The following is a 27413-nucleotide window of genomic DNA, read 5'->3' as shown; positions in this document are numbered from 1 at the left end:
ACACAAAGACACACACACAAAGACACACACACACACACACACACACACACACACAGAGCTGGCATGTTTAGTGCTAATACAAAAAGCTCTGTAAATAAGTAATGTCCTCTGAAGACATGTCTGCTAATTCTAAGGTATAATTCCTGTTTATTGAGTGGCATCAACATTGTGCAAGTGCACTGGCACGTTACAGAGCAGATCTTTTAACACGATTACACAAATGGGAAGTAGCATCTTCTGACCAGTACGTGAACACAACATTAGACTGTTCAAAAATACAATTGAAAAAAGGTTGTTTTTTGTTGTAATGGTGAACACTAAAATGCTTTTTGCTTTCCCCCCTTCATTTTCATATTTTATGAAAAACATTATTTAAAAGTAACACCAACACTCAAGACACTCATGCTTTGGACGCATCTTTAATGAAATTGTGATCAAGTCTCGATAAAAAGGTACAAAATGCATAAATGCAAGTTCAGTACAAAAAAGTGGCTGTGTTGCATTATCATGAGAAACCTGCAACTTTAACAGACGAATTCATATATTAAATCACTGCAGAGAGAATAAAGAAGAGAATTCAAACAGTGAGGGTGCATTATTCTCTTCTAAAAGCTGGATGACACACAAAGGCAGCAGAGACCAGCACAGACCAAAACTGCCCTAGGAAACAGACATACATTTCAATGTGAATCCCTCCACCCAGAAACTTAAACACCCTATAATTCATTATTAATAAAGACTGGATATGAAGTGAGAACAGTACAGTGAGAAACATTAAGGCTAAATAAAAGTGTAATACAGTCTGGACCGGTACAGTAATGATGGAAACACTGTTCAAATGTTCCTGAGACACTAACCGAATTAAAAGGCATCTTTATAACGTGCACAATCAGTACAGGAAGTAAAACGTGATTTTGGTGTGGAATGGAACACAGTGCTGTATTATAACGGTGTAACAAAAAACGTCTTACGATCAAAGCAAAAACAACAAGTGTACACATTTGGTGGATAATCCTATGCTAATCTCGTTTCGATTAAGAAGCAAAAAGCCATTTTTGTGCATCCAAAAGCAACAGCCAGTGGAAGAATACAAGGGAAGTAATCTAGAAAAAAAATGTAAGGCAATTGAGAGAGGAGCTGGACAAAATGGAGGTGTAAATAAACAATTTAGCCACTGTTCTCAAGTTTCTGCTGAAGCAGCTGGATCTTAACAAGTTTAGGCACATATGAAGAATGAATTTGGTCTTGGGGCTCTACATACATATTAAAAATAACCATTATAAGTGCTGCTGTATTTGACGGCCAGCCCCCTTCATTGTGTATTCTAATTTAATTTACATTAGAATGAATATTTATTTTTTTATTTATACATTATTTTAAAATATTATTTATATGAATAATGTTTGCATATCAAAGTACAGGGGGCATGTTAAAGGTTTTACATCTGATTAAAGCAATTCCAGTGAAGACCCATTAAAAGATCCAGGATAGACAGTGTGAAGAATCTGTTTGGTTTTCAGCAGGTTACTCAGGTGTAGGTTCTGACGTCTCGCTAGTCACGTCCATATCCTCCTCGCTGTCCCCGCCTCCACGGGTCACGACACCACGACGTACATTCAGGGAGAAATCCCCACCTCCACCACGCCTGAAGGGACAAGGTAATTCATTTTTACAACTTTTACAACTGTTAACAGCAGCTAGAGGGCAGGTTAATAAGTGTTAATGAAATCCACCCTTCAACATAAAGAGACATCCTGGTTGTGCCAAGAGCATGGGAGCTTAAGGGGACGCTGCCCCTGATGTAGAGATCAGTGCAAACAGTCGTCACCACCAGCTAAAACAAAACAAAATGTTTTCAAAAAGGTACCAATGTCCAATTCAAAGAAATGGGCATCTGGTTTCACGTGAGTGATGAAAACTGCCCCATATCACTTCTGGCGCTGATGTGAGCGGCTGTCTGTTCCAGTAGCTTCGTCTGTGTTTTTCTTGAGATTTTTACTTTTTCTTTTATTGTATCTGTGCTACTACACATGTCTGATTTGCATCTTATTTATATCCTAAGAATGTTTTATCATAAATTTCTGTGATTAACTAACTCCATGACAAAGACACAAAAAGATTTTACTTTTATACTTTATATTTTATTGTATTTGTAATATATATCATTATTTCTTGTCCTTCTTTTGTAACTTCTGTGTACTAAGTATACCTGCTACTGGATGTACAGAATTTCTCTCTGGGATCAAGAAAGTATTTATCCATCTATCTATATAATAGCCAATAAGTGAACATAGCACTTTTTCTTACAAACCTATTGCATTGCAGAAGTATGACCAATCAAATATTTTGGAAGTTTATATATAAGGTGCGATAGTTTTTAACACATCCGTGTGTGTAACTCAGAGACAATGGCATCACCACAGTAACATTAATATTGCAGCAATGTTAATACTGTAGTGTAGTAATGCCTTCTATGATGTATTCCTGGTTCATGCGTTCAGTGTGAATTGAGGAAAGTTCAATGCCTACACAGCTTCGGAAATGGAATCTTCCATCCACCTTGTGTCCACTAATAGGCCCCCAAACTCTGATGATTCACATTACTTTGCCATGTGTAGGCTAGCCAGCAATCAACCTCACAAGATAACACCTCACAACTAACAGGTGTGGCCGTTCCTAAGCCGTTAGTCTGAATTAGTCCGAGATCTCTATATCTGTACCTGAGTTTGGTCTTCAGACTGGAAACCTCTCTGTTCATTGCGTCAGCTGACTCAGTGGCATCTTCCAGCTCTCTCTGCAGTTTCCTGCGGTAGGCATTAGCCCGAGTTGCTTCTTCCTCTGCCTCCTCCAGCTGTCGCTTCAGCTGCTTCTGGCGGACATTAGCCTTCTCCAGCTGCACACACACCAATTACAGTTTGTTTTGCTGTTTCAAATAACAAATAACTTCTATATTGGGCTAAATAAATATGTATGCAGGTGCTTGGTTCAATATTGAGGTTAGGTTGAATGTGATTAAGCAGTTGCACCTGATCTTTATACTGTTCACCATTACGTCTCTCATCCTCCACCTGCAGCAGAACCTCCTTCAACTTCTTCTCGGTACGACGCGTCAACTTCAGTGACTGCTGCCTCTCCCTGACATACACAAAGTCATCAGCAGTGGAAAAAACGATCAGTGGTAAAACAGAACAAGTCCCTTCTAGCAGGGGTCAGGCAACATTGTTGCTAAAAGAAAAGTTCAATGACGTGACTAACCTAAAAATTCTGGTGCACTTAAATAAAATGTTTAGGATTTATACTCATAATATACAAATTCAGTTTACATTCAAAACTATACATTTTGGAGCCCACATTAACAATATATAAGGCCAAAATAAAAACAAATCACCCATCATTTCTGCTCTACTGGTTCCACAATGGTGCTCAGCACTTGGTTTCCCATGATTAACACTTTTGATGCAATTTTTAATATAATCCAGAAAAATCTACATATAATTTCAAGCCAAAACTAAATATTACCCAGCTGTTTTGGTTAAACAGATCATATACACATTAACATTTTTATCACCAATTTATAAAGATACCAAACAAATAAAATTCTAATACAAAAAAAACGAAAAGTTGAAATTTGAAAACTCCCTCCCACTCCTTCACTCACTTGCTTTCGTTGTCCAGCTGCTCCTCCAGCTGTGCGATCTTTGCCTCCAAGGTTGTGATGGTGGACTTGTACTTGCTCTTGACCGATCCCTCCAGCTCCTGCAGTTTGGCCTTCAGCTCCTTGGTCTGGCGGTCCAGCTGAGAGCGCGCCCCCTCCAGACGTTGGCTGTTACTACGCTCAGCTGCGAGCTCAGTGGCCGTCGACTCAGCCTGTGGTGTCAGATACACACATTGTTACTGATCCATTACTGCTCCAGTAATGCACTGTTCACAGCTCATCACAGTAGGTCATCATTAGGAAGAAAGATAATATTTGAAAAATAAATATTCTTTGGGCCCCTTTTATTGCTTACATCAAGAGCATTATTAATGACTGAAGATGATCATGTTAACTATTATTAACCTGCATTGTGGATTTCTTTAGCCGGTCGTTGATCAACTCAATGTTAGACTGCTCTTCATCTAGCTCCTCCTCCAGCTGAGCAATACGAGCCTCCAGCTTTCTCCTGTCCTCACTCAGCAGAGACCTGAAACACACAAAATGCAGTTCAAGTCTGAAGCTTCTTTAGTTTTTGCTATGATGCTAATGTAGGTAATGAGTGATAATGCTTGTAGTAAATAGTAATGCTAACTGCATATCTAAAGTATCACACTATAATAAACCATACGAAGGTGTATAGTAATCTCTAATAGACATACTTCTGTGTTTGACACTGTATACCTCGCTGTTTTGTTAGAAAATGGATACAAATTGAGTATGTGGCTTCTGTACTATTTGTTAATGAATAATTCTTACAGATCCAACTGAATAAAAACAGAGCACAGTTAAAAACACAAGTTTTAAAAAAGCCCTCTCACGATTTGGAGTTGTGGCTATTCAGCTCATCCTGTAGTTCATCTCTTTCTTGCTGGATCTGTTTCTTGGCACGCTCAGCAGAGGCCAAGTCCTAGAGAGCAGGTTAAAAAACATTGGTCACCACACAGTAGGGCTACTCAATGAATGAATTAGCAATGCACAGAAAAAAAGAATAAAGAATAACAGAAACAGTGCCCCAGAATAAAGTAAAAACATTTGGGCAAAGGTCACAAGTTTTAAATAATTAATTATATTTTAAACTTTTTTCAGTTAAGTTATAAATAAACTAAATGCATTATTCTTAGTGTACAATTTTTTTTTTTTTGTATTTTTGAAATGGCCTTACAAAAGTTTTTCTACACTATTCCAGAACTCTGCAGACAGCTTTTAATTTGAAATGAGAAATGGTAATGAGTTGAAGATAGAGCAAAGCTCCCGTGTAATCATTGCTTTCACATTGCTCTGTGGCCCTTCAGTACAAATTATTAAGCAATATCATTATTTGGACAAAACTTGTTTTTTTGCTTTTCTCTGCCAAATATTAATGGTTGCCAAATTTTTAGGTCATCTTGTGTCATTTTACTGATGACCACAATTAATTTTTTACATTATATGTAATAAATGGGAGTCAGTAAATGCACCTCGTGTAGCTGCATATTTTCTGCCTCCAGACTCTTCAGCTTGCGTTCGCTCTCCTTAGCCTCATTCAGTGCTGCATCTCTAGACACACGCACATCATCCAGCTCCCGCATCTGCTCCTTCTGTATGACCTGCACAAGCATGCACACAGCAGTTGTAGTTTGTGTGTGTGTGTGTGTGTGTGTGTGTGTGTGAGAGAGAGAGAGTCTGTGCAAGTGTGTCTATACCTGCAGTTTTTTCAGCTGTCTCAGAGCTTCATCTCTGGCTTTGTTAGCGAGCTCGATCTGAGCTGCCAGATCAGAAAGGTCCAACTCCAGCTTCTTACGCACAGACACTGCCTGAGCACGCTGCTTCTTCTCATCCTCTAACTCTGCCTCCATCTCTCGTACCTGAGTAAAAGTACAATCAGTAAAAGCAAAACATCAGAATACACTAGCTCTAGTAGTTGGGATTCCAACACCACGGGTAATGCAATTAGTCTTTGCAAGTAAACCATTAATACTGTTTTTTTTTAGAATCGATACAGTACGGCGCAGAATAACATTAAAATGACCTAAACCACTATTTGTTTACCTGTTTCACCAGCTGCTTTCTCTTCTCCTCTCCCTGCTCGTCTCGGCCCTGCAGGTCACGATCAAACTGAGCTTTGAGGGCCTGCAGGTTGACCTCCAGACGCAGCTTAGCATCCTCAGTGAGCTGCAGCTCGTCCTCCAGTTCCTCCACCTGCGTCTTCATCTCCTCCACCTGCTGCTCCAGCGCACGCTTGGCACGCTCCAGCTCATGAACCTGTAACCAGGAAACCTTCACATCACTGATCGAAACTGGACTGGGCTTAAAAAAAATTTATACATAAAAAAAGGCCAAATCTCTAACCGTTAATATAAAGCCTAGGTTTGCAAAGATCAGGATTGGCAAACCCCCTTCCCTTTCTGTAATAGAGTTTGAGTGAATAGAATTTTACATACGCTCTTTCCCACATCGTCCTTAGAGGAGACCAGGTCTTCCATCTCTGCTTTCAGCAGCTTGCTGGCTCGGTCCAGTTCATTACGCTGGTCAGTCATGGCCTCCAGCTCACGGGCCAAAGCCAGAGCCTTTGTCTCCTTCTCTCGTGCTTCAGCCTCTGCACGGTCACGCTCTTCAGCATAACGTGCAGACACACTCTTCTCCTCACCCAGCATCTACAACACACAGCTTCAGGCATTAATAAACTTCAGTGTTTTTCTGGGCCTGCCCCCTAAAGCAGGATTTCTCATTTCTTGCTCAGTCCAAATTTTAAATTAGTGCACTTTTGGTTTTGGACTATAAACAGATCTTTTAACAATACTAGTTAGCAGCAGATTCTTGGTGGAGACAGAACATTTTTCCCCCCATGTCAAATACTATTTATCCACTGAATACAGAAATTAAAAACGATTTATTTTAAATATTATATGGATTATGAAACACTATTGGAAAAAAAATGACCACCATAAGAAGCCCAAAATATTTATTGTGTTTACTAAAATTTCACATACATTTTCTGTGTATTGGATTAAATGTTTTGCACCAGGTAATGAGCCCATTTTTTGTACCTGATCGAATTTCTTTTGCTTCCTCTCGAGCTCCTGAGAGATCTGCCTCAGTTGGTCCTGTCCCACCAGAACATCATCCAGTTCACGTTGCAGACGAACTTTAGTTTTCTCCAGTTTGTCATAGGCAGAGCATTTCTCATCCAGTCGCTGGTTTAGTGACTCCAGCTCACGCTGCAGCTTCTTCTTCCCCTCCTCAGAGTTCTCCAGAGCCAGTGCCTCTGCCTCCATTTTCTTCCTCATCTCTGACAGCTGAAGGAGGAGAGAGGGGTACATTTTGTAATAAAATTTAATTTAATCCTTTAATTACACTTTAACTTACATTAGGGCACTATGATATTTTATGATAAAAAAATAAAAATAAATAAAAATAAGTACCGTATTTTTCGGACTATAAGGCGCACCGTATTATAAGGCGCACGATGAGTGAACGGTCTATTTTTAGTGTTAGTCCATACACAAGGCGCACTGGATTATAAGGCGCACTAAATGAAACTTTATTTATATCAGTAACAATAACTCTGAGCAATAAATCCTTCACAATATCCGCGACGCTCCTGACAACGGTAGCCGCAACGCTCCGACAGACCATAATATTATGTTGAAGCACAGCAAGTACGTATTACTCCGCGACGCTCCTGACAACGGTAGCCGGCTACGGTTGCGGTAGCCGCAACGCTCCGACAGACCATAATATTATGTTGAAGCACAGCAAGTACGTATTACTCCGCGACGCTCCTGACAACGGTAGCCGCAACGCTCCGACAGACCATAATATTATGTTGAAGCACAGCAAGTACCGCATTACTCCGCGAGGCTTCTGACTATAATAGCGTGTTGTGCCGAATTCGGTGAATAAAACGGTTTAAAAACAGAGATAAAGATTGGATAAGTTTCATTTCTGGATGAAGTGATTTCCAGCGCTGTTTGGATATAACTGTGGATTACATGAGACTGGATTGATGGATTCTCTTTAGTCTGGACGCGTTTTGAAGGTAGGACCTGTGGCTGAGCGCGGGTGTGTGTTCGGGGGGTGGCGGCAGTGACCGGAGGTTACCCCAGGACAAAAGGAGAGCCTTTTATTACTGGAAACATGCGCTCTGACGCAGCTCTAATTCATGAAACATACATCCTACAGTAAAAGCACAGTTCTGGAATCCGGAGAGCCAGACGGTTCGAATGGTGTATGACATGACCGCATTCGATGAAATATGGACGAACGATAAACGCAAATATGAGAGTTTCGGGCATATTTCGCCCTAAATGTTTATTTTCTGAAAGGATATTCCGCTAAATAGGCTAAATAGCTCAAGAGCAGAGATTCTAAGCTTTAAAATGGTATATTGGATGTCTATATTGAACCTGTAACTGTTCATAACTATTCAGAAACACAGCCAGTTATGAAATATTAAATATTTCTGGCCCGCCGGTGGGCCAGCGCGTGTTAAGAGGTTAACTTTACTTAGAAGTGGGCGCTAAAAAGAAACAGTTTGTGCTATTACCCCAGAACGGGTGGAAAGGAAAGTTTACCGGCACCTTGTTCTGGCCACGGAGCTACAGTGGAAACTAGCTACCCTGAGCCACAGCCGAGAGGCAGTACGGCAGTCAAAGGTAACCGCGCGCTAGCCCAAGAGGGGGATCTTTTTCTGGCGTGGGTGAGGAATTCTGCACAACAGAGCGCCGTGTACCACATAAAATCGAGGTCAGTAAACACAAGCAAAATCCATACACAAGGCGCACTGCATTATAAGGCGCAATGACGATTTTTGGGAAAAAAATAAGTATTTTAAGTGCGCCTTATAGGCCGAAAAATACGGTAATGTAATTTTGAAAATAAATAAAATAAATAAATAAATAAATAAATAAATTGTGAAAGTAAAAATTTAGTCAATTTTAAAGTGCACCATCTACTGGCGAGGCTCTGACCTGTGCCTGAGCAGAGCTAAGCTGCTTCTCCACGCTCTTCTTGCTCTCCTCCTCCTCCTCCAGCTGCTCCTTCAGCCGATTCTGCTCATCCTCCAGCTGACGGAGCCGAGAGTTCAGAGCCAGCTTCTGACGGGTCTCCTCCTGCAGCAGACCCTGCACCACACAGACACACCCACACAGATTATTCTTGTTCTAACCTTCAGAATTTCATAGTTTACTATGATAACGTCATCAATGAGGTGCACATATTTTACCTGTGTGTCTTGTAGCTGAGACTCAACAGCAGAGGAGTCTTTTGCTACTTTGATGGACTTACTCTCCACCTCCGTGAGTGTGTTGCTCAACGTGTCAAACTCCAACTGAATCAGAGAAAAAAAACAGCAGGAATGTTAGAAGACTTAGTTTCAAAAACATTTTGGGACTTTACCAAATGTGTTTTTGAAAATTATGTGCATACCAGTAAAGGAAGTGTGCCCATTGTTTCCTCATACCTGCATTTTGGTGACTTTTTCGCTGAGCTCCTTCCTCTGGCGCTCACTCTCTGCATGTTTGAGCTGCAGCTCCTGGAGCAGAGTCTCAGCTTTCTTCCTGCGGTGCTCAGAGTCGTTTTTACTCTGGGTGAGAGACTGCAGCTCTATCTGCAATTCACTGCGCTCGCTCTCAAGAGCATGCTTGGCCTTATCCACTGATGCTTTGCTCTAAAGGACAAACACAATTTTGAACAGGTTGGAAAAAAATACTCATGTATCTCTAAAAGAAAATAAAAACATGTTTTTAACTTTTGAGTGGAATTACTAAAGCATCTTATTCTCCTCCCCTAAAAATGCTTTACACCGTGAATCGTGTGTAATAAGATTGTGTGTTCTTTTATTGTAAATTTTATACCAAATAAAGTGTTTGCACTTGCGCGTGTGTGTATTTGTGTTTTACCCTCTTGGATTGCTCCAGCTGCTCATTGAGCTCCTCTAAGGCCTGTGTGTGTTTCTGTCGCACTTCAGCCAGAAGCTGCTCATGAGCCTGAGCTTCAGCCTCCATAGTCTTCTTTAGCTGAACCACCTCTGTCTCCCTTTTAGCTCTGAGCAGACAGATCATTATTATTTAGCAGCTGTGACCTTTACAATGTGCTTCCGTTCACTGGCCACTTTATTGGAAGAACCTTTACTATACTTTAATATTATTAATTTTTTCTGCTCACTAAATGAACATTAGGTAAAAACAATCTTCATCTATTTACTCCTTCAGTTAAAATGCTACATGTTCTACTCATGGTGGCATACCTGAGCTCCTGCTGAGCAGCAGTAGAGTCTAGAGTGTCCTCCAGCTCAGTCTTCAAGGCCTCTAGCTCTTCACTGATGTCTCGCTTTTGTTTCTCTGCCTTAGTTCGAGCTGCTTTCTCCAGCTCCAGGTCCTCCTGCAGCTCAGACAGCTGAGCCTCCAGGTCCCGGATGGTTTTCTGAGCAGCATTTTTCAGAGAAGTCTCCTGCTCAATCCTGTAGGGAGTGTAAGGGCAGGTGAATATTAGTCATTTCGCTACATCTGACAATTTTAAATCTTGAAATAAAGTTGAAACTGTCCCCATTAAATTTTAATGCAGTAAAGAAAGTGAATAGAAAGAAATAAAGATCACTGACTAAACTAAGCTGATCAGTTAGGATAGTCACTCCACCTGGCCAGTGCAGCCTGTAGCTCCTCCTCTTTTTTAGCCAGCTGAGCACGAAGCTCAGCAATTTGGGCCTGCAGCTCAGCGATTTGATCGTGAAGCTCTGTGGAGTCACCCTCCAACTTTCTACGATTCTTCTCCAGCTCCTGCCGGGCTTTCTCCTCCCGCCGCAGACGATCTGGAAGAGGTAAAAAAAAAATAAAATAAAAAAAATCCACATTGTGCGTCCACTCAAAGCGATTTGATCAGAAATGGATACACTGAATTTTCACTCCATGGGCACTTTATTAGAAACCTCTGAATTATGCTTCCACTCACTGGTCATTTAAATATTCCACCAGACATTTTCTTTATTTTTTTTTAAAGTAAATGAAGTCTTGAAGTCACATGGGAAGCCAAGAGAAACAGCACGTCAGAATACATAAAAAAAAGTGTTGGTGGATCATTAGCTGTCATTTTATAGCAAACAGAAAAAAAAAATAAATAAATAAATGCAACCTCCTGTTTCTGCCATTAACACCTGGTGTGTATTTGGCTAAAGGACAACTAATAAATTTTCCACTCACCTTCCAGGTCTGTGATCATTGCCTCGTGTTTGTTCTTCAACTTTTGTAAACTCTTGGATTTCTCCTCCTCCTCAGTGAGGTTTGAGCTGAACTCAGCAATTCTCTCCTCCAGCTGCTTCTTCTCCTACAAGCGCACAACCAGAAACACACTCTTATGTTTGGTCGTCCTGTATTGTGCCTCAATAAGCACTTAGAAACATGCAATAGGCATGGGCAGGACTATGGTCCATAAATGAGCTGTTTTTTGTAACTGATCAAATCAAATCAAAGGTTTGCCACATACAAATCAGATACAAATAACATAAAAAAAACAGATATTATATTAAAAAAAAGATCAAATGTAAATATATGCTAAAGCAAAAATGTCAAAAATATTGGATCTACTGTAAATCAGGCTGTTCATACAATTTAATATCCAGGTATGGACTGTAGGACTGGTGGAGTGAACAGCGTGCTCTTACCTTGTTGAGCTTAATATTTTGGTCATCCAGCACCATGACATCCTCCTCAATCTTCTTTAGCTTAGCATCCAGTGTGACCTTCTCCAGCTGCAGCTTCTGCCTAGCAGCTTCCTCCTCATCCAGCTGCTGCTCCAGATCCTAAAAGACAGGCAAGATTATAATCAATATAAGTTTATACATTTTTTTGCTTTAAGAACTTTATTTTGTTCATCCCTTAATGTCCATCTCCATTAGCTTACTGTAATGTTTTGTTGCATCTTCTTCCTCTCAGTCTGCAGGTGGGAAACCCGCTCCTCCTCTTCCTCCACGCGAGACTCCAGGTCATGAAGGATCTCTTCCAGTTCCTGCTGCCGTGCGGACAGGCGAGCCCTCATCTCTTCTGCCTCTGCACATAGTTCTGTCTCCGCTTGCAGCTGCTCCTGCAGGGCCTGCTTCTCCGCAATCAGCTGAGAGAAAACAGCAGAGTTTGCAGGTAAGAAGTTTGCATAAAGTCTACTTTGTTCATGCAGGTGAGCTACAGGTAAAGTCGCACCTGCTTCTGATGTTCCATGTGCTCTTGGAGTTGCTGATCAGCCTGCTGCTGTCTTTCCTTCACCTTCTCCAGCTCTTCTTCCATGGCCTGCATCTTCTCCTCCTCCCGGGTCACCTGCAGCAGAGGCTTCACCTGGCGGCACACAGAAAAACATAGCGTATGTTTAACTAAATAATGAATCAACTAGTATTTAATAATAATAATAATAATAATAATAATAATAATAATAATACACACACACACACACACACACACACACACACACACACACAGCTCTGGAAAAAAAATAAGAGACCACTTAAAATTAGTTCCTTTATTTTGGCCAAATTGAAAACCTCTAGAATATAATCAAGAGGAAGTTTAGATGATCACAAGCCATCAAACCAAGCTGAACTGCTTAAGTTTTTCACTAGAAGTGGCGTAAAGTTATTTGGTGATTAAAACCAGTTATTCCACCAAATATTGATTTCTGAACTCTTAAAACATTAGAAATATGAACTTGTTTTCTTTGCATTATTTGAGGACTGAAAGCTCTGCATCTTTTTTGTTATTTTAGCCATTTCTCACTTTCTGCAAATAAATGCTCTAAATGACAATAATTATTTTGGAATTTGGGAGAAATGTCTGTAGTTTATAGATTAAAACAACAATGTTTATTTTACTAAAACATGTACCTATAAATAGCAAAATCAGAAACTAAAGTGGTCTCTTTAGTTTCCAGACGTGTGTATGTATACACATTACAGATGCTTAGCAGTAGCACTTGAGATTTAGTAAAAAAAAAAATAATAATAAAATTTTATATATATATATATATATATATATATATATATATATATATATATATATATATATATATATATATATATATATATATATATATATATATATATAAACATTATGGCAAGCCAAACAGGAAATATATAATAAAAGCCGATATATATATAATGAAAGCAGATATATATATATATAATGAAAGCCGATATATATATATATATAATGAAAGCCGAAATATATATAATGAAAGTCGATATATATATACAATGAAAGCGATATATATATAATGAAAGCCGATATATATATATATATATATATATATATATAATGAAAGCGATATATATATAATGAACGCCGATATATATATAATGAAAGCGATATATATATAATGAAAGCCGATATATATATATAATGAAAGCGATATATATATAATGAAAGTGATATATATATATAATGAAAGCCGATATATATACAATGAAAGCCGATATATATATATAATGAAAGCGATATATATATAATGAAAGTGATATATATATAATGAAAGTGATTATATATATATATATATATATATAAATATAATGAACTCTGATATATATATAATGAACTCTGATATATATATAATGAAAGCTGATATATATATAATGAAAGCTGATATATATATATATATAATGAAAGCTGATATATATATATAATGAAAGCTGATATATATATAATGAACGCTGGTAGACCGTCCCCGGCTCGGGGAAAGCAGCTCACGGGCCGGAGCTTTTTTGCCACCTTCGCCCCCTGACACTTTAAAGCCAGTCCGAGGCCGGTCGCGCCGCACCTCCGTGGAAAGAATGAGCCGCGCTGCCTGCCGGTGGTCGGCCTCCCCTACGTGAGGAGCTGCGGCCGGCTGAACCACAACGCCACCTTCAGTCTCTCAGGCTGACTGTGCGGACCACCCGTTTACCTCTTAAAGGGTCTTAACAGCTTTCATTATATATATATATATCAGCTTTTATTATATATATATATATATATATATATCAGCTTTCTTTATATATATATCGCTTTCATTATATATATATATCGGCTTTCATTATATATATATCGCTTTCATTATATATATATATATCGGCTTTCATTATATATATCAGCTTTTATTATATATTTCCTATTTGGCTTGCCATAAAACACACACACACATACATATACATATATATATATATATATATATATATATATATATATATATATATATATATATATATATATATATATAAAAATTAAAAGAAAAAATGTTTAGCACCTTTGTGTAACATGAGATATACTGAACAGCTGATTAGGTGTAGCTATTTTTTTTTTACAAAAATCCCTTGGAACAAAATATAATTAATCAAGATAAAAGATAAAATGAAAATAAATAATAAAACCAACTTGCAGGCCAAACCTTTTAACATGTGAGGGGTCATATGGATGTAGCCTACGGGTCGGTAGATTGAGATTTAGACTGTCGCTCATCACTAACACATTTCCAAAAAATATACTACAAAATCACTATGTACACCTTATATAAACTTTAACATTTCTAACAAATTCTATTTTAGAGCATGGTGTGTACAAAAAAAGTGCTAGACTATGTTCAATTCAACCACATTTCTGTGGTGTTGCTAACAGTTAACAGTGTGGTGAGCAGGTCTGATTAGACTGGGAAGTTAAATGTGAATTATTTTAAGAGAAATGAAACCTTGGTGAAGAGTCTCCACCACTGCCAGTTCCTGAGTTTGAGGTATGCAGCACAGTTTCTCTGGATCACTCTCATAGCAGTCAGCTGCTGCTGCCGCTTAGCAAATGCCCTGTAGCATGAACAAAAACACACAGATGAGCTTATAACAATTCAAATGTTCACATATGAGCATTTAAAAACCTTATTACAATACCCAAAACTATGAAATGAAGACAGCCCAAGTTTTGTAAAAAGACCCTGACAAGAACCTCTTTTTTTGATGCAACCTGTACTATTAAAGCAACAATGTAATATGTTAGCAACTACTAAAGTTCCTTTTACACAGAAAATTTAATTTTAATGCAAAATCTGATTCGTACTTCCTTGCCACATATCCACGACACCAGGCCTGGAATTTGAGGATGACGTCTGTGATCTTAATATCCCGCTCCTCCTCCAGATGAGCCAAAACTCCAGCCCGGAAGAACACTTTACTCTGTCCAATCCGGTACAGGTTAGAGTCTAGCTCCAGGGCTTTGATCTGACAGAAGAGGAGACGGGATTAAATTCAAAAGTCCTTTGAAATAAGCTTTAAGAACTGTTTAAATCTGCAGCAGTTCTTACCATCAGCACACAGGCTTGTTTTCCATCCATGAAACCCTTAGGAATGGCATTGGGGGTGAGCAGCTCATACCTGAAGAAAAAAGCCAAGAGGAGTTTGAAAGATATCAGATCAAAATCAAAACATGCATAAACACATGCAAAAGTGAATTAATGAATCAATAATATATTATTATTGTTCAGGATGGAGATGATGTGTAAAGATCCAGTACTGATCCACGCTAACAGTGCATGTACCTCTGTCTGAACTCCTGGAAGACAATGCGGTTGGGGAAGCCCTGCCTGCAGATCCTGATTCCCTCCAGAACTCCATTACACCTCAGCTGGTCCAGAACCAGATGGGGCTCCAGTTTACCAGCCTGCAGAAGGAGTAAGAAAAAATGTCAACAGAAAAGTAAATGTGAAGTAAAATAGATTAAATCTATTTTTTCCCTTCCATTTGTCACAAATAATCTGGTGTTATTAACCAATCTGCTGAAAGAAAGTAAAAACAATATGCTATAAGTATTTAAGAACAGTTTTAAAATAAGGATCCAAATAAAATAGGGAGCTAATGATGCAACAGCCATCTGTAACTCTACAGAAAGCACATGCCTAAGTTGTGTTCTAGCTCTTCATCTCAGTTTAGAGAATGGTCCTCTCATTCCCCTATAACTCAACATGGTCAATGTTAGCTAGCACGGGTGATTATGCTACTAAATAACAGAATTAGCTGTCAGTGTTCTAGTTCAAGCAGGTTAAAATTCCACTTGTGATGGGGGCAAACAAAACCAATCTAAATATTTAGCTCCATTAGCTGCTGTCTTACCTTTTTCTCATGGTTTGGAATAATGCAGCGGACAAAGTTAGGGTTGGTGTTTCTGAGTGTGGTCATCAGATTGCTCAGCTGCTCTTTGTAAAGCTGCCCCACAGTCCTGAACATTCCCTTACGAGTTTTGAACGCTCCATGCGCAGAGTCTGCCATTCCGGCCACTTTATCCAATCCCACAATCCGGTCCACTGAGGAGAGAGAGCAGCATAAACTCAGGATTAGATAAAGTCAAATAAAATGAATAATTAGCCACTAGTAGCCTTGTAGCAAAATCTTGCCCCATAAGCCAAGCTTGCACTAGCCACTCTAGCCACTAGTCATTTGCTCTAGACATTCAAATAATCAACATTGGGGAAAATAAATAAACAAATAAAATTATTCTAACCATCTTTCCAGAGATCAGACACAAATTTGTCTGAGGACTGGTTGAGCAGAGTGGTCACGTTGTCATTTAGAGGGTCCATGTTCTTCATCAGCCACTCGTCTGCTTTATAATCAACCTAAGGAAGAGGGAAAGAAGGAGGAGGATTGGATTTCTCTCTTTTTTTTTTTAGATACAACAATGCTTTCCCACTCTTCCTACCTTTCCAGCATAGTGCATGATACAGAAGTCTGCATCATCTTTAAGCTTTTTGGGTTTCTGGAATTTGGGATGGTTCCCCTGTTCCTGCACCACTTTCTCCACAAAGCTCTTGTCCGTGGCTTTGGGGAACCAACACTCCTCATCCAGTAGAGCCAGGATACCTGGGGGACCTGCCTGTGTGGGATAGATAAAGGCGGGAGATGTATTAAATGGAGAAGATGCTAAAGAAGAACATAACAGGTAAAATAAAATAACATTAATTAAATACCGGTCTCTCGATGAGGTCAATACAGGGCTGCAGATCAAGGCCGAAGTCAATGAAGCTCCACTCGATGCCCTCACGCTGATACTCCTCTTGTTCCAGGATGAACATGGTGTGGTTGAACAGCTGCTGCAGCTTCTCATTAGTATAGTTGATGCACAGCTGCTCAAATGAGTTAAGCTGAAGAGGAAAAATAATGTAAATACTATGAGCATTATAGAGCAACCCCTACACTTTCTCTAGTGTATTACAATCTTCAGACTGACTGTGTGGATCATACAAACATGATGAAGCACTTTTAAAGTAACTATTAATGGCTGTCAACTAAGCATTTAAACTTTTTTTTTTAAACATTTCCCCCAACTTTCAGACGTACCTCAAAGATCTCAAAGCCGGCAATGTCGAGGATACCAATGAAGGAGGCTCCCTGCCGCTTGGTTTTGTCAAGCGCTTTGTTGATGCGAGCGACGAGCCAGCGGAACATCCTCTCATATGTGGCTTTAGCCAGAGCCTCTGTGGCAAACTCTGCCTGCTCCTGGGTCTGAGCCTTCTGCACAAAATCCCGACCCACCTTGATGCGAGGAGACAGAACGGCTCGGGTGAAGTCGGTCACATTCATGCCCAGTAGGTGGCAAACTTTCTGCGCCGCTGACCCAGAGAAAAGAGAGAGTGTTACAGACAGCAATACATATTGTGGATTACTTATAGACTGCTGTTTAAATGCTTGAGTCGCTTTAGTCACAGGAACACCATTAAAACAACTTCATTCTGGTTAATTCCAGATTAAAGTACCTGTGTCATCAGGCAGGGAGGCCTGATCAGAGTTCCGCTCTTTCTTAAAGCTCATATTTCCCAACTGTAGAACAGAAGAAATCACCTTCAGCAGACCTGAGAGAATGACAGAAAAACCTGTTAGCATGTTTTAAAGGAACAATAGGGGCTACGTTAGAGCAAGTATGTTTAATGGCCACTACACTCGGATTTCAAAACATTGGAGTGTGTTTTCTGTCCTGCCCACTCCTCGCCAGATGTGAAATTACTAGGGTTGCCAGGTTGAGGATACTAAATATCTTTGCACAATTTTTTGTTGTTTCCACATTATAAGCCACCTTATGTGGATTTTAAATAACTCTAAAGCTAAAGAAGCCAGCAGAGTAGATATTTAAATATCCCAAATAAAAGCCCACTGCTTGGATAATGCACACTTTGGAGCTGGTTACTACTTTACAGACAATGCTTAGTTTAACAGAATGTAGCTCAGTGCTGAACAGTTCAGAGGAAAAATAGCCAGCTTAACAACAGTTTTGTAGGCCCTTGTTCTTCTGGTTCTTTCCATTACCCAACACATTGCCATTTTACTCTGAGCTTTTTGGAAGGATGCTACCTAAAGCTTTTTAGGTTGGGTAGCATATATTGCTGTTATTATTCAGGTCTGCTACTCTCTTTTATGACTGGAGCACACCGTTTACCTGCCATTGCGTTCTATACCTGGCAACCCATGGTGACTGGGAAATAGACAGTGGGCGGGATCAGAGGCTAAAACAGATTTTTAACAAACACAACCACACTGAAAAAAGCACTAGACTCTCATCAGTATAGTGCTTCAAACTATAGGTTCAACCTAGGTTTCCTTAATAGCTGAGGACACATTCTGATCAAGTCACTACAGAAAATTATACTTATTGGTCCTTTGAGTACGATAGTAACTAAATTTTTTCCCATTTTCTGCCCAATTTACATAGCCAATTACACAACCCACTCATTAGGACTCATTAATGCCCCAACACACCAGGAGGGTGAAGACTAACACATGCCTCCTCCGATACATGTGAAATCAGCCACCGCTTCTTTTCGAGCTGCTGCTGATGCAGCATTGCCGAGCAGCCAGCTCACTTGGAGGAAAGCACAGCGACTCTGTTTTGATACATCAGCTCACAGACGCCCTGTGTTGCGGACATCACCCTAGGAGTGATGTGGGGAGAGAGCACCATCTACCCACCCGGAGGGAGCAGGGCCAATTGTGCTCTCTCTGAGCGCCGGCAGCTTGATGGCAAAGCTGCATGAGCGGGGGTTTGAACCTGCAACCTCCCGCTCATAGTGGCAGCACTTTAAACCGCTGGACCACTCGGCACCCATGATAACTTTTGAAGAGCCTCTAATTCTCATAAAAAAAAATTAAAAATCTGATTATTAGCAAAGTGAGTTCTCAAACCTGTCTGCTCATCCTCAGGGATGCTCATGATCTTAAAGGCATCCAGGGTCTCAGTAAACAGGTCCCGGTCCTGCTGACCAGGGATGGTCACTTTACCATTGGACAAGAAGCGGTATTTACTGTAGTCCTCCAGACACAGCTCAGCTGGACACACACAAAGCAGAATGAACACCATGTCACTGAGGAGCTACTGAAGGTCAGATCTTCAGAGATACATCACACAGCTTCATTGTAAATAACAAAGATGTGGTTTAAGATATCATATTTAGGGTTTAAATAGAAAAGTTAATTACAGCGCAGTTTGTCTCCAGCTCCGGAGAGCAGGTAGTAGAACATGTGGAAAGTTCTCTCCTCTTTGGCCTGTCTGATGGCACGGGACTTCTCCAGCAGGTCTGATCACCAGCCCGTAAAGGATAAACAGCCTTATTGATTGTTTTCCTGCTATTAAAATGGTATGCTCTGAAGCAAAAGTGGTTCTATATGGAACTAAAAAATTAAATTTGTTTTGGTGCTTTTGGAAAACAGTCAGCCAAATACTTTTTAATTATGACTAATTACTACTTAAATTTTATTTTGGTTGAAAACTATAGGAAATATATTATAAATATACTATCAATATGTTTTCTATTTTACACACAGATGAAGTACTGTTAATTACTGTTACTTATTGGTAAAACAAGCACTATTAACTATTATTGTTAGTATTCCTAAATATAAAGGAGTACTCCTACTTGTTAATATACTACGTATTATTCCCATGATGCAAAGGCAGTATTAAAGAGAAACAAAATGTCTGATACCAATAAATTTACACCTCTTATAAAAACATGCAGCACACTGAAAGGATACAAGTCTCAATGTTTGCTCCAACAATGTAGCCGTTGACATCAAAGTTAATCCTGATGAATTTACCCTGTAGGTGAAAATCAGGAGTTTAAAGGAACAATTCAGCAGTCTACTGAAACAGTGATGTCCAATGCTCAACATAAAATTATTTTCACTAGGTAATATTAGCCAACTTGTTAATGCTGGATAGAGCAGTTTGTTTGTATACAGTCTAGAACAGTTTTAATATAGTCAAACTTAATATAAACAACTGAAAGGTGGTTTAAGTTCCCCTCATCAATGAATAAGATTTTCTTTAAACCCCCGCCTCCATAGTATTATATCACAATTTTACTGTATTTCTACATTACTTAAATAAACAAATCACACACAGACGTGATGTCCACAGTAGCACCTGCCACGGTCCGTAGTGGTCCATTTTTTTTATTTTCATGTTTCACATTAAATGGTGTAGCAAATGTCACTACATGCAGATAATTTAAGCATACCCAAACTGAAATAAGCTATCTAATTGGCTTTTCAATGGCAGTTGAGTAGTGAATATAAGCTTACAAATCGAGATGAGTTGTCATTCTTTACTGTCTTAGCATTTCCAAAGGCCTCTAGAATTGGATTAGCCTGCAGAAGCTGCTTCTCCAGCTCCCCCTAAAGAACAAAATTTCAAAGAAAACACAATGAGAACTCCCTTATGTAGCATTCCTGTTAACTCATTATTGAGGGCTCCTCATTTCAGTAAACTCATTTAGTGAATATGTTTAAATAAAGAAACAAATTATGCACATAACTGTGAAAAGACACAACCAGATATTTAGAACACTCAGCTTTGTGAAAAGAGACATGAATAAGAATGTAAAAAAGTATGGGGTGAAATGAAGGAATGGGAATACGGAGGAGAGAAGATGCATTACTTACATGGGACAGACTGCTGCTGCTCTGCAGGAGGAGGATGAGAAAGAAGAAGATAAACACCAAGGGAGATGCACATTTAGTTTTACAAAATACACAGATCTCTTCATCAGGGTGAAATGCATTTAGATTTAGAGCCCCCATCCGCTCAGCCTAAAGTAGTTCAGATTTATCCCTCATTGTCATGTCGTATGTTTGCTCAGTGTGCATCAGCTGTAGAGAGTTCCCACAACAATCTCTTACATACTCAAATATTTTCACAATTACTATCAGACAACACAAACAAATTATAAACTGTGTACTAACGCCATGTCACAAAATTCCATCACCACCATAATCTGAATGTGTGTATGACTAAATTATGCCCCAGAGTGCAGATGAAAGTGTACATGTGAAAGTAACTCACTGGGTCTTTCTTGTTCTTTGAGGATAAAGCAACATGTGCCAGATACTGGATCACTTTCTTCGTGTTTTCAGTTTTTCCAGCTCCGGATTCACCACTGGGGGTAATTAACCATTAGAAATAAACCATTAGAGAAACCAATCTGAACCATTGCAACTGAGAAGTAAATAGATCCTTTACCAGGTCACCATATTTACTGTGCTGAGTGTTTAACTGTGCGTGTGTGAATTGAAGAAACTGAAGCTTACGTGCACAGGATTGACTGATCCTCACGATCTGCAAAGAGGAGGGTAAAAAAGAAATGTAAAATACTAATCATATTATTACAAATATTTAAAAAATTCTGGTGTTCTGAATATACAAGGTTTTGCTATGACAGCAACAATCTAAAACAGGCTTATGCAGTAGCAATAAGTTTGTGCATTCTTCCAAAACTACATATGCAGTAAATATAAATGTATATAAGTTACATCCTCTACAGACAAACATCTGTATATTGCAAAAAAAATATCTAAACAAACATGCCATTGTAACATTTTCTTTTTATCTGCCGATACAGGTCACTGCATATATCTGTATACAATAAAATACAAACCCTGCATCATGCTCCTGTAGGCCGTATCTGTAATGGCGTAGATGTGTGGGGGCATCTCATGTCTTTTTTTGCCCTTATACATCTCCACAATCTCTTCAGTGTAGATGGGCAGGTTTTTATAGGGGTTGATAACCACACAGAAAAGGCCGGAGTATGTCTGCATGAAAAAGAATACAAATTAAACATCTGCTTTAGTGCAACTAGCCAGACATATGGACAGATTGAAACACAAAGGTCATGTAGTGTTGTGGTTGATAGTTTTGTCACTTACATAAATGAGACCGGAGTAGTATCTGTCTTTTAGGTTGTGCAGCACAGAGGCTTCATTCAGGCAGGTTAGCTCCGCCATGTCCTCCACCTTGTTGAACTTGGGTGGGTTCATCTTCTGGATGTCATCCTTGTTCACTTTGATCTTTTTGCCAGAGTCAGAAAGCTCCACCAGGCATTCGTCCCCCTTCTCCTCCTTAATGGAACCGGCCTCAAAGCCCAGTTTTTCAGATGGGACCCACACCAGCTTCTTGGACGCCCAGTCGGCCTGGGCCAGCGGGTCACTGACCGCACTGCGGTCACCATAAAGGAACTTCTCCGCATCCGACATGGTGGCTGGAGGAGGAGAAAGTTTAATGAGAACAGTTATTAAAAATCTATATTAAAGAGTTATGAGTATAGCTCAGCAAAGCAAATTTGCACAACTTACTTCCCAACCCAGCATGCAGAAAATAAGTTATAACATGTTTGATGTCGACACTCTTTGTAAATCTTGTGTATCTATAAGGCTAATGTGGCTAACCTCAGTAAGCATTGTGTAAACAGTTGAGTCATTCATCACAAGCTTGCTTCAAAAAGGTTAAGTAATCTCTAGAGCTTGGATGGTTTCAGACACTGTAGAACTCGCATCTAGAAACATGGACTCAAGAATGTTAGTATAGCTTTAGTTAGTCTGACTTCCAACTTTACTGCATGATTCCAGAGGTAAACTGCTCCACATGGCACTATGCCAATTTGCTTCCATTACTTGTTAGCTACATTAGCATCTTGGCTCCTGAGCAATCTTGTTGGGTATAATGCTGCCTCCAAGTCTTCATTAAAAAAAAAAACTACTTTTGACATTGGAGATCACAAGCACAGTATGTTTAGGTGATTTTGGTAAGAAATGCTTTTTAGATTTAAACATTACTGTTACAAAACACAGCAGTGTGAGCACCAGGTAAGAAGCATTAGTAGCTAGCATGTACCTTTTTATTTTGTGTGTGGATAAAAGAAAGTCTTTAAAAAAATAATTCAACTACAAGGTTATTTTTAAATAACTAAAATAGAAAACAAAATACAAACTCCAACTCAAAGTCAGTTACCCCACATGTAAATCTGACTTGATTGTATGATTGTAGTGTTCACTTGACTTATAAATGCAATATTCTACTAGATCTACTACCCAGGTAAAACAGTCATTAACCCAAAAAACACTCAGCCACATCACCCTCAAACACCTTCCTAGCTGAGACATCCCTCTCCATCATTAGCCAAATTCTATGCATTCCATCTAACCCCATCATTCCCTGCCCATCCTCATCTGCATCACTTCCTCCATAACCTGACCACTAGATTTAAAGTAATAATTTAGCCAAAACACCACAAAATAGCCCTACAACAGACACAGTCTCATTAATACTTAAATATTGTGCATGGGTTGATACACATCTTTAAAAAACAAATAAGCTACAGGTTGTTTTTTACCTAAGCACTTTAACAGGACTGCTATATACAGGTCAATCAAATATAGCTTTTATACACAGAGTTATCTATTTTATTTATTTTATTGTTGATTATGACTTACAACTAATAAAAACCCAGATGTCAGTATCTCAGAATAAAATATTATGTAAGACCAATTGGTATTTTTGTCAGTGTGGACAGTGTGCCAAGTCCTGCTGGAAAATGAAATCTCCATAAGAGTTCTAGTGTGAAGTTTCCACAATCAGTGATGGTTTGGAGAGCTATGTCATCTGCTGGTGTTGGTCCACTGTGTTATATTAAGTTCAAAGTTGGTGGAGTGTTTCCCCAGAAAATCTTACAGCACTTCATGCTTTCCTGCTGACAACTTTTATTAAGGTGTGGGTTTCATTTTTCAGCAGGACTTGGCACACTGCCCACACTTCCAAAAGTACCAATTGGTGTTATATAATACTCTAATTTTCTGAGACACTCATTTTTGGGTTTTCATTGGCTGTAAGCCATAATCAACAATAAAAAAAAATACCACTTAAAACAGATCACTGTGTGTAATATATCTATATATGAGTTTTACATTTTGAACTGAATCACTAAAATAAAGTAACTTTTCAATCATATTCTAATTTCTTTTAGAGGGACCTATAAATATCAGTGCTAAAATACACAGTATGTAACTGTGGGATAAAGAAAGGTTATATGAAATAAGAAAAATATGGGCTTTTTAAGGGATTAACAAAGAATTTTTCTCTCTTTATTAGTGTTTGCAGAATCTGAAAGTAACAGAACAGCAGATTTTCAGTAGTGCAGAAATAATCACTGTAGGGGAAAATTCCTGGGCAGGTTTGAACAGAGAGAAAAATCGCATTACAAACCACACCCCAAACCAACCCTGCAGCATTTTAAGCCATATTTAGAGGAGATAGATAGAAAAATGCTCCCTTTAAATCTTAAATATTCTGAATTAGTTTAACAATAATAAATAGAAAATGATCTACTGCACAGCTATTAACACACTGTCGACTGTGACATGTTTCACAACAGAACTGTATTATCTGACTAATATAACTTGTTTGTCAAAATGTTTAGAAATACTCTACTGGAGCTGTAACTGGTCTAATTATTATACTAAATGTGTAGTGTTGATACAAATATCATAATAATCATTATCAGTACCTAAAGAACACCAAACAGCACACATTATAAATAGTGCAATTAATTATTTGTTATTTTGATAAATGTTTAGTACAAAATAGAATTTTGTACACTAATGCTGACACTTGCAAAATTTATACTATTTTTTAAAAGCTTATATAATGTTTTGTTGAGCTGTCATTTCTTAATAAGGTACTTCAAGGTTTCTTTAGTAAAGACAATGGTTTTACATAGAAAGCTAAAAGGTCAACATCAAAAAGCAGAGAGTGATCTGAAGCTCTACGAACAGACCTGAAGCAGCTTTGGTGCAAGAGATGGAATAAGCGTGAGGGACAGCAAGAGAGGGAGAGAGAAAACACACGTGTGTGAGAGGAAGAGATAAAGAGATTAAACGAATGCAGAGTCATCTGTGTTTCTGTAAGTTCATTAGCAGCTCAGACTCAAGCGCTGAAAGGATGGCTATGGGTGTGTGTGTGTGTCAAACAGCTGCTCTGTTGGCCTCCTCCAGACCGGCACTTGTTAAACCAAACGTGAGGAAATGACAGAAGCAAAAAAATGAAGTAAAAACATGAGAACACCAATGAGGAAGAAGACATTTCTTCATAAAGTTGACACACTTCCTCTAAAGCTGAAAACATCATGACACAACCTGGCCTGCTCAAACACACAGCACAGACTCTTTTTTTTATAGGAGCATTTTAGTAAAAAATTATTCAGTCAAACACCCAATTCATGTTGGAAATCTGATGTGTGCTATTTAAGCTTACAACAGGAAATGCTAGGCTAACAATGCTAACAAAACACTGGATTAGATTTCCACAGATATCTCTAAAACACTCTTATATGTACATACAGTTCCAAGGCATGTGTTTAATGTCCCTCAACAAGCCATTCCTCTCTTCTGAATGCAATTCAATCCGGTAAGATTTAACCAGTGTTAAACCTTTTTACAGGGAGATCAAGCAAATGCAGGAAACAGAAGCAAGCTACAAACTCTGTACTAGCTTGAAACGGAAGTGAATGCGCTGATGCTTTAAATGAGTACACTGAAGTGTGTTACCTTGATCTCTATCTGCTGTATCTGTAGTGTACAGTTGATTACCACACATATTTCAACACATTTCCCTGACCTTAGATAATGTGTGTCTGTTTCATATTAATTTGTCCCCTGAGGACACAGTAAAGTTGGGTGTGGCATGAGATGTTGTGGAACATTCCAGCCACTGAATACCTACAGCAATGCATTTCAGGAAATGGTCATTAGTCAGTACCTAAGCAAACAAACAGTCAGCACTTAAGTAATTTAGTTAGTAAGTACTGAAAGGTTCAGTCAGTATCCAGTCAACAAAGGAAGTAAAAAGAAGCAGAAGGATGGTCAGTAGTAATTAGTAAATGGGGGAGAGGGGTGGTGTTTAGGGGGGTGCAGAAGTCAGTGTTCAAAAAAATGGGTTTACTTGTGAGGTAAGTGATCAAATGTCACTAGACTAATCAATGGTGAACAGCAAAGGATAGGTGGGTCAGTAGTGAAGAGGAGTGTCAATAGTTTAAGAAGTAGTCAGTAGTGAAGGGTTAGTTAGTAGTAAAAGAAGCAAATGGGTCAATAGTTAGGAGTGAAAAAGGGGCAAATATCAGCACTGAAAATAAGTGGTCAGTAGTCAGGAACCAACAGTTAATGTTAATGAATTTATCAATATTAAGTAGTGAAGAGGGTCAGCAGTCTATAACAACAGAAGGCCACAATTCGGTGGGGGATGATAAGCAGACAGTAATGAAAGCCGCTTTTCAGTAGAGATTACGGACAGGTCAGTGATAAACAGTGATGCAAGTGGTCAAAAGTCAGTGGTGAAGAGGTCAGTTGTTTACAGTGAAGGGAGAAGCTTGTATTCATTATTGAATGGGCCAGTCGTTGTTTATGGACCGGTCATAAGTTTCTGATGAAGGGAGTAAGTAAGTCAGGAGTTAAAATTTGGCTTGAATTTATTATTGAAGATGGAGGTCAATATTCAGCATTTAATTAAGTAATACGTGATAATTAACTAGTGATGGAGTCAGTAATTATTAGATAAGGGAGTTGTTAAGTCACTGGAAATGAAATGGTCAGTAGTTATTAGTGAAGAAGTCAGTAATTAGTAGGGAAAGTTCAGGTCAGTAGGTCAGTCGTTATTAATGAAGGAAGTAGCAAACACAGTCAGAAGTTAAAAGTTGTCAGTAGTCATTGGTGACAGGAGAGACCAGTAGTGGAGAGCTTAGTGGTTAGTGGTTAACAGTGAAGGGTGCGGTACGTTGTTCTTAGTGGACAGGTCAGTAGTTTGGCAAGGGCGTGGTTAGTAGTGAAGGGCGTGGTCAGTAATAGAACTTAGATTTGTCTTATTTGCACCCAATCAGAACAGTCTGACGTTTATACTTAAATAAATCAATAAAATGATTCATACACGGTATTAAAACCCTAATGAACAAACCAACCAACACCACGCACACACACGCACACACACGCACACGCACACACACACACACACACACACACAGAGAAGCAAGGGGGTTCAAGACGTTGCCGAGACGCTGATAAAGTTCAACACACACTCGGGGGGATTTCCAGAGTTAACAAACACCACTCCTCATTAACTAACACACACATCTCATCTCATTAACTAACACGCGGACCAACACAGCGCTGCCCGCGCGAGGAGGAAGCAGGCGCGCGCGCGGGCGGTCAGGAAGCGAGTGGTGTACTCAAGGTGTGTGTACTCACCTGCTGCTCTGCTCCTCCGAGGGTGTATCCGTCTGTTGGTGGAAGAGCTGCACTTTAATCCCCTTCAGCTTTAGTTTTTCTCTCTCCCTCTCTTTTTCTCTCTCTCTTTCTCTCAGCTCTCTCTCTCTCTCTAGCGCTTTCTCTCTCCTTCCTCTTTCCCTTCAACTTCTCTCTCTCGCGTTCACGCTCCTG

General features: G+C 39.2%; 1 protein-coding gene across 1 annotated transcript; it reads right to left on the bottom strand.

The window, feature by feature from the left end:
- Positions 1 to 403: 403 nt before the first annotated feature.
- On the bottom strand, positions 404 to 27413 carry myh9a (myosin, heavy chain 9a, non-muscle). The gene is made up of 41 exons (XM_022675188.2): positions 27222 to 27413; positions 21861 to 22192; positions 21590 to 21746; positions 21243 to 21270; positions 20998 to 21091; positions 20598 to 20618; positions 20238 to 20330; positions 19689 to 19752; positions 19133 to 19231; positions 18840 to 18983; positions 17420 to 17515; positions 17004 to 17275; positions 16634 to 16807; positions 16366 to 16539; positions 16168 to 16282; positions 15780 to 15970; positions 15209 to 15330; positions 14975 to 15044; positions 14731 to 14891; positions 14372 to 14480; positions 11866 to 11997; positions 11573 to 11779; positions 11334 to 11471; positions 10873 to 10996; positions 10313 to 10484; positions 9924 to 10136; positions 9577 to 9721; positions 9138 to 9344; positions 8901 to 9005; positions 8647 to 8799; positions 6724 to 6972; positions 6118 to 6330; positions 5726 to 5938; positions 5380 to 5541; positions 5155 to 5283; positions 4516 to 4604; positions 4061 to 4184; positions 3659 to 3867; positions 3027 to 3135; positions 2721 to 2893; positions 404 to 1645 (listed from the first exon to the last, which is right to left on the bottom strand). The coding sequence occupies exons 2-41, from the start codon at positions 22185 to 22187 to the stop codon at positions 1525 to 1527; spliced, it is 5898 nt and encodes a 1965-aa protein (XP_022530909.1). The 5' UTR covers positions 22188 to 22192; positions 27222 to 27413; the 3' UTR covers positions 404 to 1524.

The sequence above is a fragment of the Astyanax mexicanus genome, chromosome 5 (assembly GCF_023375975.1).
Source record: "Astyanax mexicanus isolate ESR-SI-001 chromosome 5, AstMex3_surface, whole genome shotgun sequence".
In the NCBI taxonomy this organism is placed as follows: Eukaryota; Metazoa; Chordata; class Actinopteri; order Characiformes; family Acestrorhamphidae; genus Astyanax; species Astyanax mexicanus.
The sequence above is the reverse complement of the archived record's forward strand: the minus strand, read 5'-3'. Positions and strand labels throughout refer to the sequence as shown.

Excerpts from the sequence above, each read along its gene's own strand:
- myh9a (XM_022675188.2), bottom strand. The coding sequence starts at position 22,187 with ATGTCGGATGCGGAGAAGTTCCTTTATGGTGACCGCAGTGCGGTCAGT. Across the intron at positions 17,516-18,839 it reads CCCTGAGGATGAGCAGACAG|GTCTGCTGAAGGTGATTTCT; the intron begins GTTTGAGAACTC and ends TCATTCTCTCAG. Across the intron at positions 4,185-4,515 it reads AATAGCCACAACTCCAAATC|GTCTCTGCTGAGTGAGGACA; the intron begins GTGAGAGGGCTT and ends TGTGTGTTTCAG.